We start from the raw sequence: 16,056 nt of genomic DNA, 5'->3' as shown, positions 1-16,056 counted from the left end.
TCCTGAGGTGCTGACCTGTTGCACTCTCTACAACCACTGTGATTATTATTATTTGACCCTGCTGGTCATCTATGAACATTTGAACATCTTGGCCATGTTCTGTTATAATCTCCACACAGCACAGCCAGAAGAGGACTGGCCACCCCTCATAGCCTGGTTCCGCTCTAGGTTTCTTCCTAGGTTCCGGCCTTTCTAGGGAGTTTTTCCTAGCCACTGTGCTTCTACACCTGCATTGCTTGCTGTTTGGGGTTTTAGGCTGGGTTTCTGTACACCACTTTGTGACAACAGCTGATGTAAGAAGGGCTTTATAAATACATTTGATTGATTGATTGACTACATAATCAATGACAGCAGCCTGTTCATGAGAGAAAGTTAATGACATACAGTGCAGGCTATACTAAGGTCAACACTTTTAACCCTCTGATCTAACCACACACTCATACAAAATCTTCCCCAAACAGAACCAGTGCACTGACATCAAACCCATTGATATCACTATAACAATTTTGGGCCCTGACAGTTTGTGATTCATTTAGACACATTTGGTTTAAATATGATCTCACATCACATCTTCACTTCTAACCTAGCCTCTCCTCTTTGACACATCTTTCTCTCCGTCTTTATCACTATCCCATACTCCCATCTTCATCTAAGTCAGGCCAGGGCGTGGAGTATTAGGGAAGGGTTAAATCAGGGGTGAGCCCTGAAAGGTCAGCACTCCTTAGTCTAAAACCACCACCTCCCTAAAAGACCTGAGATTTCAGGAAAAGAGAACAGACGGACTAGAGCTAACTGAAGGTAGAAGGAATACTGAAAGAAGACAGAAAATATTTTAAACACTCTGGCAAATGATACTAAAACCTATTGTGATGGTGAGTCCCTGAATCTGACTATGTTGGGGTGTTTGGATTATCTGATGGGATAATGATACATGTATGCCTTGTGAGTATCTTATTGTATCTTGCACCACGCTGTACCATGTACATTAGGTACCTAAACCTGGGCATGGGTCAAAGATGGTAAGGTATGCAATGTTGGTTCAGAAGGAGATGACATGGTCTCAAATGATGTCCTGTCTTTTCATAGCTAATTAATAGGCTAATTAATAACTTAAATTTAATTCACATCAATTCAGTAGTGAGGGAAAAACAAGATAATACAGTACGCTGCCTGCCTCTGACCATACACGACCTCAAAAGTATAGTTTTAAAAACGTTTTGAGGCTATACAGTGTTTGTTTCCAGATTTATTTTGCATATTACCTATAATCAATTACAATATGACTGAAATAGTTTAGTTTCCTGTGTTGAAATCGTGAGAGTGTACCCCAACAACAGAATATTGTGGGCATATACCGGTCATTAAAAATAATCATGCCAGTAGACCGCTGATTGGCAAGCATTGAGAGCCTACAACTTTAAGGTGGGGTTTTTGAAGTGTTTTATGCTTTGGCCACAAATACGAGTTTATACGAGGATAGAATAAGTCAACAACATATGAGTTAACAGAATGTGAACTTTTACCATTTCAATTTTCACTGGAACAGTTCCTTTAATTTATTTTCAAAAATGTATGTTGCAACTAAGGATTCCAGCTTAAATTTAAACATTCTCCTAGTGTATTTTGCTGCAGCTGCTGCAGTAGGCTATGTATTGCCAATGTGAGACTGCGTGACATCAAATAACTCCTAGTGTTTGGCTGGAGGAGGCAAGCACAAGTTCAGAAAGAAGTGTAGCAGGGTGGTCTGTGTGACTTTGGGAATTATTGAGTGCATGAGTCTGCCACTTTATACATAGGAGCTGGCGTCATTTACACATAATAACGAACTAGGGACTCTATTTGATTGTCCTTTGTCAATTTTAAAGGATTGTTTCAATTTGTGGTTATCGCAATGAGTGCGACCGTTGCTTCAGAGAGCTGCTTTCTGTCCGCCCTACAGCCCAACACCGCGGTCACCACTTATGCAGTCCCGTCCGATGTGCAGTTGGGACCGAGGGGTTCCATAATGGACGAGGTGGAAAGGGCTAAGAGGGTTCAACAACAAGTCCATTTGCGCCTCGCCGAAAAGAGGTCTTCATCCCTCACACGGCTGAACGGCTCGAACTGCATTTCCCCAGGTGGGCAACTTATTTTACGTTTTAGCCTGTGTCCCATTTTAGAAATAAATGTGAGGCATTTGTTTTTCAATTTAAAAGCACACATGAATTACCAGCTGTGTGTAGACCAGACCAAATACTAATGAAAAAAGTTTGGGAATTCTTTAAATTACACCCTTATGGAAGATGGCTCAACCCTACTCTTTCAACACAAATCCAGTCCAAATATACTATGATCAGTTTTCCTTTGACGTACAAAACATGTACAGGTTCATTCTATCATTGGTAGCCTAAAGACTTGTCAATATTGATTGATTATTATTGCATTCTAATCAGTGAAACTAGTCCTTGTCTTGGCAGACTGGTCTTGCTGGTACCAGATGGGGTTAAGGGTTTATAGTGTGGTGTGAGTAGTCATATTAAGATACAGCGGTTTCCCGTTAGACCACCTCCAACCCCCCATCTAGGCTATATTACTCTCTCCTACATGCCATAAAAATGCAGCCCTGCAGGTATTTCATAACATGCAGGGGCAAGGTAACACATCTGAGTGATCTGACCAATGGTCCTCACACATGTCAAACAGTAATTCTGTATATAAAATGTTATTTATACACAGATGCTTTTACACAGAAGATGTGATATTCTGAAAAAGCATAACATTTAGTAACAGCCAGGGAATATCACTGCATGTGGTAATGAACCATATTATGTGAGTGACACATTCCTTTTCATGGGTTCCTCATTCACACCTTACAAGGCTGTCACACCCAAGGCTTTAGATTTTAGCAGAATTTTGATGCCTATACAGTATGAACAAGTAACAGTCACATGGCTCATAAGTGACAGAAGATAAACTCAGCTAATTATTGAAGAAAAGGGTAGTATTTAGTCTCAGAGCGTTTGATCCTTGTGCTGACTGATTTAACACTTTTAAAGATTATTTCATGCCCAATACTAATAAAAGGAATATTTAGCTGGATTCCTCAAAATGGTTACACAGTTGGAGAATGTTTATTTTTTTACCACTAGAATGATATCCTCAGGTAGCTAGTTTAGTGGGCAATGTTTTGAACAGGTCAATTTTGGATAGTTGACACTTTATGACGTCATTTTTTGACAGGATTGGGGAGGGAAATGATGCACAATACAGTATAATATGATAAAGTATAATGGTAGTTTTGAACTGCTAGTCATGGGGGATATTGATAACATAAAGCTCTGATTAAAAAAGTGGGACCCTCTGATGGTTGGACACGAATGTTCCATACATTCAGCTCTTCAGAATGGGTTATCAGTAGCACCAAGCTGCTCAGCTCATGTTCTATTTTGGACAAGGTTGAGTGGGTTGGGTTGGATATTGTAGTCAGATGGCGTCTCAGAAAGAACTACGTGAAACCAACACATAAATCAGTCAGCTGCCTGTGTTTTGCAATGAGAAGGCAGACAACATGTGTTGGGAAAACTATACTGTTAATTATAGTGCTGTTATAAACTAATTAAGAAAGGTTTTTTTGATTGAAAACATACAGTGATAGTAGGCCTATTTCACTCAGCAATGAAGTACATTCCCAACAATTGATCATATTCGTGTGTGTGTATGTGTGTGTAAGTAAAACTCATAATGGAGGGGATATTGGGAATATAATGCATAGTTTATTTGACAATAAATTATGTTATGGCAACTCCTATTCAAACTCAACAGGGGGCTATAGATAATACTGTCTCAAATGACTTACAACATCATATTATCACACTGTTGCCATGGTTATACAGTCAAAACATACAGTGCTTGTATACACATTAAGAAAATGTGATTTTTATGTCCTGTTATGCACTCTCTCACTAAACAAAGAGTCTCCCAAAGGTATACTACCCTGCTTGCTTAGTCCAACATTAGCTTGTTTCTTCCCTCAATGTTTCTATATCTCAGTACAGTGATTAGTTTTAGGCTAATCCCCTCTAAAACATGAGGTATTATTGTGCAATATCTCCCTGGGTGTGTGTTTACATTTTTAAATGTTTGCTGCTTGTCTTGGTGTACAGCTGAGGCTGATATAGTTGTTGTTTTCTCATGCACAAACATAGTAACCATGAGTCCAAATAGCAAAGCAAGTGGCAAGAAGCTAATCAGAGTCATCATTTGTCACACTTTTTTTTGATAACAAGAACAGGTGCCTTGCAAGACACATTATAGCTTCATTAATATGTAATTAGACTAATTACGAAGTTGTAATCTCAGGAGAAAGTTGTGGTTGCATTCTCTGTCTAAGACAAAGTCTTTCTCTATCCACATGTAGACCATGGTGGCACAATGAGATATAACACGTACAACCCCGGATTCAGCTCTAAGTCAATGGTGTATAACACAGGGAGCAGGACCATGAAGGTGAGTACTGTAGGACTTCATATTTTCTCATGTTTAGTTGTGTTTATTTTTGCCTTCATGATAACCCTAATCTAATAGCCCCAAAGTCCTGCTTTTCTATCTGATTACCATGCTACCTTTGTCCCTTATCTAAACCAGAAGAGATATGTGTTAAAAAAAGAAGCTCCACAGTCCTGCCACAGTGACACACTTCACAGCTGCACCCTCACAGCACATACATGCAGTATTTCACAGGATCCTACCATAACTATGTTTAGATGAGACACAGAAACAAAAATCTCTGGACAGGATTCTACTGCCCAAAGAGTCTAAAAACATCTTACCCATTACCTCATTTTTAGACTAGACAGTTTGGCCAATGTTTGCTTTTTGGGGATTATTATAGTGTAGATAGTTTAGTGTAACAGTGTCCTTTCTGTATGTCCTCTAGATGCCCCCGGTATCTCAGCAGTACTTGGGAGGTGGGTACTCGTCTCGCTCAGCGGTGGAGTTAGGACCCAGATACAGAATCAGCCAGCCTCCAGTCAACACTGACTACCTCCACCATGACGACATCCAGCTGGGTGACTACCAGACCAGCCAGACGAGGACCACCAGGTCCAGATCAGTTTGTCAGGCTGACCAAGAGGCAGTGGTCCAGGGTGTGGGAGGCCTGCTCACCCTGCCCCACCAGCAGCCCAACCCAGTGGCCAGCTGGGTGGCCCGGGATGGCATGGCAATAGAGTTCCACTCCTATCACGGTGAAGGTATACCTGCTCCAGCAACGATGAGGCGCACCCTCAGTGGAACCCTGGCGGGAGGTGGTAGCGGTGGGTGGAGAGAGGCGGAGCCATTTTACCAGCACTCCTACAGAGGCCCCGCCCACTGTACCATTAGTCGCATCAACAACAGACAACAGCAGCAGCAGCAACATCTGAGCTCAGCGTCGGGGCTGCAGCAGTGGCAGCAGGTGTCTGGCGGGGGCAGTGGCAGTGTGTGCGGAGGCTGGGGTCAGTACCAGAACTCCCTGCCCCGACCGGCCTCCTTGCACAGCAGGAAGAGTGTGGGGAAAGACACGGACGTGCCTGATGGGGGCAGGGATTCAGCTGACAGCAACGAGAAACTCGGAGGGTGAGAGATGCGTGGGCTGTTCAAATCTCCTGCAATATCAGACGGACAAACGCAGCCCTAGGTACATTCTGTTCTTCTTACATAACTGTTATAGGTTTCTGATTAACCTCACTCTCCTTTTCCTCCCTGGTGTTTGTGGACAGAATGCACAGTTTAGACATGCCCACCGCGGTCAACTATCTCTCCATGTCCGACACAGCCATGCAGGTGCTGGGAGCAGCCTACATCCAGCACCAATGTTACCATAGCAGTGATGCCAAGAACCAGGTAACAGATCCTTCTCAATAAATAGCCATTTACAGTAACATACTTCATTGCCCAAAATGGAATTTACAGCCCTACTGTTTAAACTAAACTGAGTTCTCCATGCTCTTATCAAAAATCCATTGTAATATATAATTTGTTGTCTTGTTATGGCTTAGTAAGTCAGCCTGATAGTCATATAGACTGGCCCACCCTGTCTACAGGTGCGTCTGCTGAAGGGTGTTCCAGCCCTGGTGCAGCTCTTCAGCAGTGACAGCCAGGAGGTCCAGCGCAACGCTACAGGTGCTACACGCAACCTCATCTATGAGAACATGGACAACAAGGCGGCCCTCATTGAGGCTGGGGGAATAGCCAAGCTCATCAGTGTCCTAAACGAACCAGATGAGGAGCTTCGCAAGAACGTCACTGGTAAGATCATCTATATACTTTAACAATCAGCTTGAATCTCAAACTAAGTTACAATTTTAAAGTTCAAGGAAATACTGTGTCGGTATGAGAGCAACAAAAGCAAAACAGTCAAAGTGACATGTCCCCAATCAGAGATTCAAACAAACACTTTCTTTCAATTAGAGTCCAACATAAAGTTAATAAAGTTTTAATCCCAAATAGAATATATTTTTAGTAGTGATGGACACCGATATGGAAAATCTATATCAATGCCATTTGCTTTTTTCTAACCAATATCAATATCCTATCAGTTTTATGAATAACATTGCTACTGTGTGAATGTTTCTACGGCTTTGAGAAGTCCAGACAAATTACATTTTGGGGAAATAAAGCCAACTCGGCTCCTTTGTTTATTAAATCAGATTGCTCATTCATCACAAAGCCCACTGATATTGCAAACTATTTTAATTACTTTTTCATTGGCAAGATAAGCAAACGTAGGGATGACATGCCGGCAACAAATGCTGACACTACATATCCAAGTATATCGGACCAAATTATGAAAGACAAGAATTGTACTTTTGAATTCCGTAAAGTCAGTGTGGAAGAGGTGAAAAAATGATTGTTGTCTATCAACAATGACAAGCCACCGGGGTCTGACAATCTAGATGGAAAATTACTGAGGATAATAGCAGACGATATTGCCACTCCTATTTGCCACATCTTCAATTTAAGCCTACTGGAGAGCATGTGCCCTCAGGCCTGGAGGGAAGCTAAAGTCATTCCGCTACCCAAAAATAGTAAAGCCCCCTTTACTGGCTCAAATAGCCGACCGGCCTGTTACCAACCCTTAGTAAACCCTTAGTAAACTTCAATTTTTTTTGACCAAATACAATGTCACGTCCTGGCCAGTATAAGGGTTAATTAGTATTGTAGTTTGGTCAGGACGTGACAGAGGGTATTTGTTTTATGTGGTTCAGGGTGGTGTGTTTGGTTAAAGGGTGTTTGATTTAGTATTTCCGGGGTTTTGGTTTATAGTCTATGTTTATGTATTTCTATGTCTAGTCTGGTGAGTGTGTTTCTATGTTGTGTTGATTGGGGTTGGGACTCTCAGTTGAAGGCAGGTGTTGTCTATCTGCCTTTGATTGAGAGTCCCATATATTAGGGTGTGTTTGTGGTTGTTATTTGTGGGTAATTGTTCTGTGTTGAGCTTAGGCTTTGCCAGACTGTTTGTTGTCGTTCGTTCGTTCATTTCTCGTGTTTGTTATTTTTGTATTCATTTTTTGAAGTTAATAAATCATCAAAATGAGCATACACGTACCTGCTGTGTTTTGGTCCTCCTTCACCGACGACAACCGTGACATACAATGCAATTTCACAGTAAATTAATTGACAACAGAATTTCAGCATGCTTATAGGGAAGGACACTCAACAAGCATAGCACTTACACAAATGACTGATGATTGGCTGAGAGAAATTGATGATAAAATTATTGTGGGGGCTGTCTTGTTAGACTTCAGTGCAGCTTTTGACATTATCAGTCATAGTCTGCTGCTGGAAAAATGTATGTGTTATGGCTTTACACCCCCTGCTATAATGTGGATAAAGAGTTACTTATCTAACAGAACACAGAGGGTGTTCTTTAATGGAAGCCACTCAAATATAATCCAGTTAGAATCAGGATTTCCCCAAGGTAGCTGTTTAGGCCCCTTGCTTTTTTCAATTTTTACTAACGACATGCCACTGACTTTGAGTAAAGCCAGAGTGTCTATGTATGCAGATGACTCAACATTATACACGTTAGCTACGACAGCGACTGAAATGACTGCAACACTCAACAAAGAGCTGCAGTTAGTTTCAGAGTGGATGGTAAGGAATAAGTTAGCCCTAAATATTTCTGAAACTAAAAGCATTGTATTTGGAACAAAACACTCACTAAACCCTAAACCTCAACTAAATCTTGTGGAAATTGAGCGAGTTGAGATGACTAAAACTGCTTGGAGTAACCCTAGATTGTAAACTGTCATGGTCAAACATATTGATGCAGTAGTAGCTAAGATGGGGAGAAGTCTGTCTATAATAAAGCAATGCTCTGCCATCTTAACAACACTATTAACAAGGCAGGTCCTACAGGCCCTAGTTTTGTCACACCTTGACTACTGTTCAGTCATATGGTCAGGTGCCACAAAAAAGGACTTAGGAAAATTGCAATTGGCTCAGAAAAGGGCAGCACGGCTGGGCCTTGGATGTACACAGAGAGCTAATATTAATAATATGCATGTCAATACCCGGACTATTAGCATTGTACCCCCCACCCTCATTTTTACGCTGCTGCTACTTTCTGTTTATTATCCATGCATAGTCACTTTACCTCTACCTACATGTACATATTACCTCAATTACCTCGACTAACCACTGCCCCCGCAGATTGACTCTGGACCGGTACCCCCTGTATATAGCCTTGCTACTGTTACTTTTTTGTTGCTCCTTAATTATTTGTTATTTTTTCAATTTGTCTTATTTTTTATTTAAATTATTTTTTTATTTCAGTTTATTTTAGTAAATACTGTCCTAACACTTTTTATTTTCTTAAAACTGCATTGTTGGTTAAGAGCTTCTAAGTAAGCATTTCTCTGTAAGGTCTACACCTGTTGTATTTGGCGCATGTGACAAAATAACATGTGATTAGATATTGATACATCAGATATTATGTATTGGCCACATAGAAAATAGGCTCCCAAGAGTTTACTTTGGCATCATATGACATGAATCCCACTGTGATAATAGTGATTATTTAGACCTATTGAAGTTAAATCATTTGGATGTCAGGTTATCAGCACACACTCTATCCTGGTCATAGAGGCCGTTTTTGTGTATCCGACGGAGTGGTTCAATAGACCCTCTCTCTCCTCTGTCTGTCCTGCAGGTATTCTGTGGAACATGTCCTCTAAGGAGAGTCTGAAGGAGAGGTTGGCCAGAGAGACATTGAGTGAGCTCACAGAGAGGGTGCTGGTGCCCCTGTGCAGTGGTGGAGATTCAGAGCTGATCCGTCAGAGTCCATCTGAGGCAGACATCTTCTACAACACCACAGGCTGCCTGAGGTAGCTATACCTATCTGCCTACATGTTGTATACATACACACTGTACACGGACTGATACATGTACTGTATACAACTTCTCTGTACTCTCTTCCTCTGTTCAGGAACCTGAGCTCAGTGAATGAGAGGACGAGGCAGCAGATGAGAGACATGCGAGGGCTGGTGGACTCTCTGGTGGCCTACATCCAGAACTCCCTTCAGGATGAGAAAGCAGAGGACAAAGTACACCTCAACTGTTCTACCTATGTCACATTATTGTGTGTTTCTTTCACAACTTGATTATTTTTCTGGGCATGTTCTTTCAGGTCAAACCCTTTTCCCTGATTTAATATCTCATTTGATTTGATCTTAACTACTATAGGCTTCAGCAACTCATTGGTTCAGCTGGGGTAGAGTGAGAGCCAATCAAAGTATCTGTACAGTTCATCATTAGTGGTACTGTTTGCATTATCTACCAGACAGCCAGACTGGTCATGCTGTGGCCTATCTGCTGTGCCTTATGTAACGCAGGCTGCTCTGAGAGACACAATGGCCACCAGTGTTTCCATCTCACACCTCTCCCTCTCTCTCTCTTGCTCTCTCCTTCTCTCTCTTCCCCCCTACCTCCATCTTTGTATGTGCCTGCAGGGTGTAGAGAATGCAGTGGGTGTCCTGAGGAACCTGTCTTATCAGCTGTACAGTGAGATCCCTTCCTCAACCCTACTGCGACTGGAGGGGCCTACGCGGGCCAGAGCCACTACTGAGACTGAGTCCATTGGCTGTTTCACCCCACAGAGCAAGAAGGCAAAAGAGGTAGGTGTCAATTACACAAGGCAAAACCAAAGGAAATATCAAATTATGGCTAAACGTCAAGACACTGAAACATGTACAGTATGTCGTCATACATTCCTGATGGATATGGGACCATGATATGTTTTTTCTGTAATGAATCTCTCCCCCTGATCTCTATAGCGACGGAACCAGGAACTGTCCACCTTCTCAGAGGTGGCTAAGCAGCCGAAGGGGGCGGAGTGGCTGTGGCACCCCCAGGTGGTGGGGCTGTATAACCGTGTGCTGCAGCACCATGAGACCAACACGGCAACACGAGAGGCTGCAGCAGGCGCCCTGCAGAACATCACAGCCGGAGAGACCAGGGTAGGTCCCACCCCTCCTCTCCCCCACGGGCTGACCTAGCCATCACTTTCATCATGACAGGCTACTTATGCTTCATTCAGATTTACAGTTCAACTGAAAATGTACTCAACACTAGTGTTGAATTCCCCTTCCTCCTTGTGTATCAGTGGGCGTCAGTGCTGAGTTGGGTGGCTTTAGAGCAGGAGCGGATGCTGCCTGTGGTGCTGGACCTCCTGCAGACACAAAGCGACCAGGAGATGCGTTCCCTCACTGGCCTCCTGAGGAACCTGTCCCGACACAGCAGAAACAAGGACGACATGGGTGAGACTCAACCCCCAGTACCCCACACTGTTCATTTCTACCTCTGTCTCTCCTGCCCACAACCTTGTATCCATCCATTCCATGCATATTAATCACAGTAATTCCCCTTATAAGGAGACTTTAAAGAATGGCTACATCTCACCCTTCTGACCTCCAGCTACGAAGTTAGTGAACGTTCTGGTGACCAAGCTCCCCAGTGATGGCCACCAGAAGGAACCCTCTGGTGAAGTGGTGGTCAACATATGTGGGACCCTCAACAACCTGGTTGCAGGCAACTCACTGGCAGCGAGAGACATCACCTTCTTTGATGGACTCCCCAAACTTGTTGCAATCAAGTCTTCCCACAACAGCAGGTTAGTGAATCTTGTCTGTCAGTGTTCTTGGTTTTGTTATTCATTGTGTCTGCTTTTTATTTCCAATTTACTGTCTGGCTCCTGTTGTTTGACTATGTTTCTCTCCTTCTATAGCTCAGGGATGCTGAAGGCTGCCAAGGCTGCTTCCACGGTACTCTTCAACATGTTCCAGTACAACAAGCTGCATAAAGATTATAAACAGGTGAGGCTAACACCATTTAACATAGACATTGTGATAGATGGGATTGGAGAGCAGGAAGGGGGGTCGTTAGCCTCCTCCATTGTGCATGGCCCTCTAACCTCTTGTCTTGGTCCAGATGGTTCTTTATTTTCTTTATGGCCTCTAATGGTTAGTCTAACTCTTTTTTTTCTCAGTTCTCAGCATTCTCCCGTCCCCCTCCCCTGGATTCACTGATATCCCCCATAGTTCTTTGGCACAGCAAATTTAAATATTTTCACTAAAGCTTTTAATTATTACATTTTCATGGAAGTGAATTTTTCTTGTGGCCCTTAGGAATCCTCATTCTGTGCAGATACTACAGTTATCAGTTCAAGTTTATACAATCTAGTTATCTGTTATCGGTTATATATTTAGACTAGCTTTTATATCATGGTTTTCTTTGCTTGAGTTGTTTTGGGGTTTATTGAACAGGACCAGTAAAACACGTTGGCTTGGTGGTTGGTAACTGGACGGTCCTCTCCTCTGTGCTATAGTGCTACTTGAGTTTGTAGTGCAGTGTCTTGTCCCTTGGTATGTTTGGAATCTGGCAGTGGGATGCTGGGAGCAGCCATTGATTGTCTCTTGCAAGATAATGGCTGTCGGATATTTTGCACAGAGAAAAAACAATCTTCAGTTGACACTTGTAAACACTGTTTGTCCCTTCTACGTGCCCTCTTCACACTGTAGAATATTTAGGCCTGTTTACTGGGGCCGGGACGATACCAGAATCGTGAAAAATTGTCATAGACTGTTCTCTCTACCTCACAGCAAGTGGTACAAGAGCGTCTGGGACCAAAAGGCTCCTGATCATCTTCCACACCCAAACCATAAGATTGCTAAACAGTTAATATACTGGCTACCTGGACTATTTACATTGACACCTTTATAAAAAAATGTATTCACTTTTACCCTACCTACATCAGTGGAGGCTGCTGAGGGGAGGATGGCTCATTATAATGGCTGAAATGGATCCAATGGAATGGTATCAACCATATGGAAACCAGGTTTGATGTGTTTGACACCGTTCCACTGACTCCATTCCAGCCATTATTAATAGCCGTCCTCCCCTTAGCAGCCTCCACTGGCCTGCATGTACCTCTGCACATTGACTTTGTACCAGTACTCCTTATGTTATTTTATGCTGTTACTAATAAACTTTTTTTATTTAGCAATATGTTTTCGTACTTTTTAACTCTGCATTGTTGGGAAAGGTCTCGTAAGTAAGCATTTCACTGTAAAGTCTACACCTGTTGTATTCAGGGCATGTGACAAATAAAATGTGATTATATTTATTTGATACTATTTAGTATCGTGGCAAGGAAACAAACGTGGATTTAACTTCTTTAGCCCTAATGTTGGAAACAAACATCATTATGTTGTCATCCAGTCACATGTATTGATTTTCCAAGCTATAGCACACACTATTTCACATACAGCAGGTTTTTCAAGAAGCAAAGAGTTTGATCTGCTTCATGTTTTCATTTTTGCCATGGAACAAAATATTGTGATACTGGTATCGTCCCGGGCCAACTATTTACCCTTTCTAAAAACAGACTGCTCTATCTAAGTGGCCTTCTCCCTTGTGTTTTACAGAAAGGGTTCACGAGGTGTGACTTCACCGACACGGCCATTTAGAACAGACGGCTTGGCCGGTGACTGGATTCATATTCTGGACCTGCTGGTAGACCCAGCAGGAGGACCCCCACAATGACCTGACACATCTGGTCTCAAATGGATGCATTGATGGAACCTGAATTATTCTGAGGAATGTATTTACCGGCCGCCAAGGACGGAGGAGAAGCAGCTTTTCTTTACTCAATATTTTTTATTTTATCACATTTTATTGGTCTTTCAAAATGGACTGCTTTACCAGCTTAATATTTGTATTGTCATGAGAGTGTGTTGGATGACTGAGGAATCTTCACTTCAGGACGGTGTGTGTGTGTGTGTGTGTGTGTGTGTGTGTGTGTGTGTGTGTGTGTGTGTGCGTGGTCCATGCCTGTGTGCATGCATATGTGTGAATGTTTGGATTTAGTGGACTCATCCCGTAAAAGGCATTGGATGCCTCTTTTCATCTCTGATACCATATGGGCTCAACCTGCCATTCCTACAGACATACAGTGAATATAACCCTCTAGATGTTATTAGTTCTACGGTACATGGATGCTTCACTGAAAGACAAGATACAGGATGGGTGCCCTCCAAACTCCCCTTTGAACTAATAATCACCAGAGCATTACAAAGAGCCCCTGCTTTTAATCACCCCAGTCTCCACTTCATGGTGAAACAATGTTTTCCTGTTCCATCCAATGAGCCTCTTCTGTGTTTATTTTCACCCTAAATAACTAACAATAAACAGCATCTGACATGACCAGACAGTTGTCCCCAGTGTATCCTTTTAGAATGAAAATAAACTTCTCATTATCTTACCCATCCCTCACAGATCTGTGCTACATTGTTTCATAATGGTTACTAATCGTAAACCCTCCCTGCTTCTGAAATTCACTCACCCTTGTGTCATTTATGACTAAGAAAGAATTTGCAATAATGGCGTCTAAATAAAGTGCTGAGGAGTGTTGAATATGAAAGCAGACTTTACAGTACTACCCAGTATGACCTCTGACACATTGATGTATGTCTGAGTCTGATACAGGGAGTTAACCCAACTCTGAACCCAACTCTGAGGCCACTGCACACACAGGTCATTACTTCTCTGCATTATTCATCTACGTTGGCTAGCTCACACTGTGTTCTGTAACAGTATGTGAGGTGAATTGCTTCTCATAGGTAATAGTTTAATTGAATTGATTTGGCATGATACATGATTGCATTGTAAAGATACAATCAAACTCAAGGGAACTTCTGTTTTCTCTTGTTTACTGGTAAGTTTAATAATATGCACATTGTATGGAGTTTCCTCTGAAGCATTTGGGCTCCTTGTACTGCCTTCTCTTGTGGGAGGAATTGTTCTCATTGGCGGCAGGCCAAACAGGGCGTTTAAGTTTACAGATACTGTTCCTCAGTCTGGCAGCACACTATGAGGTATGAACTGTGGTGAGAGGGTAAGGTTCTCCAGGAAGTCATGGGAAATGGTGGTGGAGTAAAAAGACTAGATGAAGAGCAAAGACACAGGCTAACAACCCTCTTATAAAGGGAGTGGAGAAAGCCTTGGAATGCAGACAGAAGGATCTGGCTTGGTTTTATTTCCTCTGAGCTCAACAGAGAGTCAGGTTAGAGAACTTCAGTGAGAAACAAAAGTTAAGAATAGAGAAAGGCAGATTGATGAACTGTTCTACCATGAGTTAGTCTGATTTGTCCACACAAACATGCTGTTTTTAAAGTAAGAACAAAAGTATATTTTATATGCTCAGTGTGACCTTAGTATTTCTGCAACCTCACTGAATGCATTCCAGATATGAAGTGAACCCACTAAGAGGATTTATGTTATTGGAACACTGAGAATATTTTTGGTTTAACTCTAATAGAGGGGAGGAACTCTCAATGAAACGACAGGCCAGGGGACATGGATAGAATAGTTTTAGCTACAGTAAGATGACATGTAGTTAGGAACTGCTTTTAGCAGACCATGTAGATGACCCCTTTCATGTCCCTTCACCAAATCTGTTTCCACAAGGTAGGTTATGTAGTTTAGTGCTGTATATACCTTTGGGCTGTAGAAGAGAAGACCACTCTGCCCTCTTGTGGTATACAGACACTATGTTCATAGAGGGTTGTTTCATAGAAACCTTCTAATGGACCACTTTTCTCTATAACCTCTATCTGTTTATTTTATTTACCTGACCTAATGTGAAAATTATTTTTGGGGTGTTGATCAGGCTCAACTTGTTAGGGAAATACACAGGGTGTGGACCACCAAATGGCAGTTCATTGTGTCTACTTAGCTTAAAACCTGTTGAGGCCAGGGGGCAGGATCTTATCCCGGTATTGGGATTCATTGTCATGTGACCATGGCGGGGAATTCAAAACTGCAAGAGTAATCATTTCAAATAATAAAATAATCAACTATTTTCCTCCATTTGAAAGATATATCTCCTAAATCTAACCACGCTGTCCGATTTTCAGAGGCTTTACGGAGAATGCATAAAGTTAGGTTATGTGAGGAGAGTACATTGACAATAGCTGCGTGTAATGTTTAGCCAATTCAAAGAAGGGCATCAACAGACAGAAAACTAGCTAGAATTATGCACTTACCTTTGACAATCTGCATCAGATGACACTCATAGGACATTATGTTAGACAATACATGCATTTTTAGTTCCATCAAGTTCATGTTTATATCCAAAAACAGCATTTACAGTCACGGTGAAATTCAGAATTTTTTTCGGCTCGAATGCTCCCAGTGAATCCAGCATTACAAATCACGGAATTACTATTCGAAAACATTGGTAAATTATAATATTGTCATTCAAAGAATAATATATTATCATCTCGTAATTGCTACCGAATGGCCAGATCTCAAAATAACTTTACTGGGAAATCACATTTTGCTATAAACTGGGTACTATGCTAACAACATAAGCTAAGCTATAAGCTAAGCTAAGCTATACCGTTAGCATTAGCATCATCTAATATCGATAATAACATTCTAAATATCCCCTTACCTTTGATTATCTCCATCAGAAGGCGCTGCCAGCGATCCCAGGTCCAGAACAAATGTGGTTTCTTTTGATAAAGTTCATAATTT

At 41.9% G+C, this 16,056-nt stretch overlaps 1 protein-coding gene across 1 annotated transcript; it reads left to right on the top strand.

Annotated features, from left to right (window-relative positions):
• The first annotated feature begins 1,713 nt into the window (after positions 1 to 1,713).
• Positions 1,714 to 13,725, top strand: LOC115167130 (plakophilin-3). Its single transcript, XM_029721238.1, has 13 exons — positions 1,714 to 2,117; positions 4,397 to 4,485; positions 4,916 to 5,595; positions 5,739 to 5,862; positions 6,063 to 6,267; positions 9,173 to 9,347; positions 9,449 to 9,566; positions 9,972 to 10,136; positions 10,296 to 10,478; positions 10,625 to 10,778; positions 10,936 to 11,131; positions 11,246 to 11,333; positions 12,945 to 13,725. The coding sequence occupies exons 1-13, from the start codon at positions 1,892 to 1,894 to the stop codon at positions 12,984 to 12,986; spliced, it is 2,445 nt and encodes an 814-aa protein (XP_029577098.1). The 5' UTR covers positions 1,714 to 1,891; the 3' UTR covers positions 12,987 to 13,725.
• Positions 13,726 to 16,056: the final 2,331 nt, after the last annotated feature.

The sequence above is a fragment of the Salmo trutta genome, chromosome 29, assembly GCF_901001165.1.
Source record: "Salmo trutta chromosome 29, fSalTru1.1, whole genome shotgun sequence".
Taxonomy (NCBI): Eukaryota; Metazoa; Chordata; class Actinopteri; order Salmoniformes; family Salmonidae; genus Salmo; species Salmo trutta.
Note: the sequence above shows the minus strand (reverse complement) of the source record. Positions and strands in the feature narration are given on the sequence as shown.